This window comes from Nanorana parkeri, unplaced genomic scaffold (assembly GCF_000935625.1).
Source record: "Nanorana parkeri isolate BGI_ZX_2015 unplaced genomic scaffold, ASM93562v1 scaffold2460, whole genome shotgun sequence".
Classification (NCBI taxonomy): domain Eukaryota; kingdom Metazoa; phylum Chordata; class Amphibia; order Anura; family Dicroglossidae; genus Nanorana; species Nanorana parkeri.
In genome coordinates, this window is record NW_017308728.1 from 105,554 (window position 1) to 109,136 (window position 3,583).

The 3,583-nt window shown below is 45.5% G+C and overlaps 1 protein-coding gene across 1 annotated transcript in view; it reads left to right on the forward strand.

The window, feature by feature from the left end:
- LOC108801720 (tumor necrosis factor receptor superfamily member 27-like) overlaps window positions 1-2,403 on the forward strand; it is an 11,033-nt gene extending 8,630 nt beyond the window's left edge. Inside the window, exons 8-9 of the mRNA XM_018573628.1 lie at window positions 339-381; window positions 2,090-2,403. Coding sequence (XP_018429130.1) covers window positions 339-381; window positions 2,090-2,358 — 312 coding nt within the window. The 3' untranslated portion in view covers window positions 2,359-2,403. The remainder of the gene's footprint in view (window positions 1-338; window positions 382-2,089) is intronic.
- The last annotated feature ends 1,180 nt before the right edge of the window (window positions 2,404-3,583 follow it).

Consider the following 3,583-nt stretch of genomic DNA (forward strand, 5'->3'; position numbering starts at 1 on the left):
TGGTTCCAATCCACAATATGTGGCAGCCACTCACTCATGGCCGAGATCCCATTTTTGTGGTTTCTGTGCATGATCGGTATCTCTAGGTAGGGCGATGCTGTGATCCTGGGACGTCAGCTCTGAGATACCAGACTGTCATGGAAAATCCAGGATAGCTGACATCTTTGCATCACAGAGGAGCAGCTTTGTCACTCTTGGACAGATATTGTTTCAGAACTTTAAGCCCCCCCATCCTCTTTTCCGTTCCATACCTCAGTGATTGCAGTTCTTACACCACCATTGATGCTTTCTCTGTAATATAACCAATAAGATATGACAAGAAATATTTTCTTTTATAGAAAAGTGAAGACATTGTGTCCTGCTTGAACACTGCTGCTCTAGGTAAGTGTCAGAGCTTCATTTTTTTTCCATAAAATAAGCTATAAGAACGGCTGAATATTGTATAAAGAGACACTGTCACGTTTGCCATTCATAGCTGCACATTGACCCACCTCCCCCAGGAATGTATACTTACACAGCACACTACTTTGCCATGTCCCAGCTATAGGACCATTCCGGTCTAAGTTACGGTCTGGTGTCAGAGCTTAGACAGGAAGAGGATATCTTGGCACCTGCCAAGTGACCATGTTTTGGGCATGGTGATTGACCGCTCAGGCCCGGACACTGCCTACCCAGCTATGCCCCCTTGCCATCTCTTTGCATTCCTTGAGCTCTTGCTAACAAGTAAAAACAAATGTACCTCTGTGTTGCCAAAAGTTTAATAATCGGCTGTTTCCCAGCCTAGGCAGCCAAGGTCACGTGATTTCTGGCCACCAATCACTACTGTGGAGAATCATATTGTATTAAAGCAGTACTAAAATAAGGGAATCAAAATGGCTGCCTCCATATATGTAGAGTATTACAAATTAACAACCGTTGATAAGATTATCTTTCTCAAATAACTAAAAATACATAAAGGAAATAGCTCCTCTTAGGTCAAGATACATGTGTGGATTGTATCTGGTTTACCAAGAATGGAAAGACAAAAAAACGAGAAGCAGTTAAGTCTTTCTTTGCATTTTGTTTATAATATGTTCTTCCTGATGCTTAGTCATTTGTTACATTGTGTCAGATGAAAGAACCGACTCTTCTCAGTAGTGTCAGAGCCATTAGACAGACCTAAACCTAACACAAGTGTCCTGCACAGAGCCCTGACCTCAACCCTACTGAATGCCTTTGGGATGAATTGGAATGCCTATTGAGAGCCAGGTCTTCTCATCCATCATCAGTACCTGACCTTACAAATGGGCCCAAATTCCCACAGACACCCTCCAAAATCTTGTAGAAGCCTTCCCAGAAGAGTAGAGGCTGTTAAAGCCATAAACTGAATCTGTGTACAAAGCCAGCTCCATAAAGACATGGTTTAAACAGTTTGGTGTGGAAGAACTCAAGTGACCTGTAGAGGGCCCTGATCTCAACCCTACTGAACACCTTTGGGATGAATTGGAATGCAAATTGTGAGCCAGGTCTTCTCATCCAACATCAGTACCTGACATCACAAATGGGACAAATTTCCAGTCACTCTCCAAGATATTAATGGTCATGGGGTTGGACCAACTCCATATTAATGGCCATGTTGGGAGGAACAACTCCATATTAATGGCCATGTTGGGAGGAACAACTCCATATTAATGGTCATGTTGGGAGGGACCAACTCCATATTAATGACCATGTTGGGAGGAACAGCTGCATATTATTGGCCATGTTGGGTAGGACCAACTCTGTTTTGGAATGGGATGTCCAACAAGTTTATATAGGTGTGATGGTCAGATATCCACCAACTTTGGCACAAATTTCTAAAGATATTCTCGAAAACCTTTTGTAAGCCTTCCTAGAAGAGTGGAGGATGTTATAGCTGCAAAGGGGGCCGACTTTATATTCATGAACATGGGGGGGGGGGGCCCCATATTTTAATGTCCCTGGTTTTGGAATTGGATGCCCAACAAGCTCATAAAGCTGTGATGGCCAGATATCCACAATCATTCGTCCACATAGTGTATTTTCTTGTCACTGTTGTTTATAATATAACTTATCTTCTTTCCATTACTAGACCTTCCTGTCTCCCAAATGCCAGACTCCTTGGTCGCCCTACTTGCACTAAAGCTGGACAGTTCCACGCCGGGACACAAGGATTTCAACGACGTCGGAGTGGCGCTGGGGGTACAACCCTTTCTTGTGGATGGCATGCAAGGATTCCAAGCTTTGCACGCTCACTTGTCCACCAGTATGTCCTGTACACTGCTGCAGCTGGTACAGACCCTTCAGAGACTGCAGCGCAAGGATGCCGTGACCTTAATCTGCTCACATTTTGGCCAGTAGAGCCGTTCCGAAACCTTGTAATTGAGATTCCTGAAGCATGGCAAGTGCCAGATCACTTCAGTCCCATGCCTCGTTCTGTTTAGGATTAGTGCTGTCTAGAAGCAACCTGATGGGCCCATAAGGGTCATATGTGGTGATGGAAAGTCCAACAGCGGGGAAACAGATGATTCCTTATCTGCGGGATTTTGTAGCCGCAATGTTTTTTATTTTCATAAGATGAACAATCAAAGTGATAGAACAATACAACGAGGCATTGACTGTCCAGTGACATGGCTACAGACTTGATTTGAACACACGTTGTAGATCTGCATGGGAGTTCAGAGGAAAGACCATGTAACCCGTAGCCTCTTCATTCTCCATCCTGGGCTAGTTTAGATAAATAGGATTGTTTACCTTTTTATACTTTCATGTATTTCATTTCAAGTAGATCTGAACCCGAACGGACGGCAGTTACCTTCTTCTGTGGACTGTGTATCATAAATAACTTCTCGGAGTCAGGGCAGGTTTCCTGATGGTGACAATGGTGGACCATGTCTGTGTCACGTGTGCTGAAATGGCCACTTGTAGCTCTGCCGGAAGAACATTTGACAAGGTGACAATGCAGGAGAACAATTGGGAGACGGGGACGAAGCGTTGTCATCAGGGCTGGATCTCCCACAAGGCCAACCAAGGCCCGGGCTCGGGGCAGCAGGGGTGTGGAATTCTTACCGCCCGATGCCCAGGCGGGTAGTTGTTTTCTACATTTAGCCCTGCTTTGGGCAAGCAGAGCTAAATGTACAGAGGGGGAAGCCACCACTTGTTTTGTACAAGTGATCTCAGCGACATTGTATGCAGCCTGCAGGTCTACCGTTCTCCATGGTGGTGGTGGGGGGCAGGGGGTTGGAGGTAGGGGGTGCATTGAGAAACCTGGCCTTGGGGCAGCAGAGAGTAAATCCGGCCCTGGTTGTCACCCTATAATAGGAATTGCCTGAACAAGGATCTTTAGGCAGGATCACCAGGTATTGCTTGATTGGAACCTGCAGATTTAAAGGGTTAGTCCACTTTCCCAGGTGAAAATGGAATTACTCAATCCAATCTGGCCACCTGTCCCCTCCCCTGCTATAGTTACCTGTCGGTGAAAGCTCCTTCCCCTCCTATCAGTATCCCGCACTGCTGTGTACCACAGACCTGCAATCTGGATTTAGAATTTCGCTCACAAATGGAAACCACCTATTGGTCAGCACAG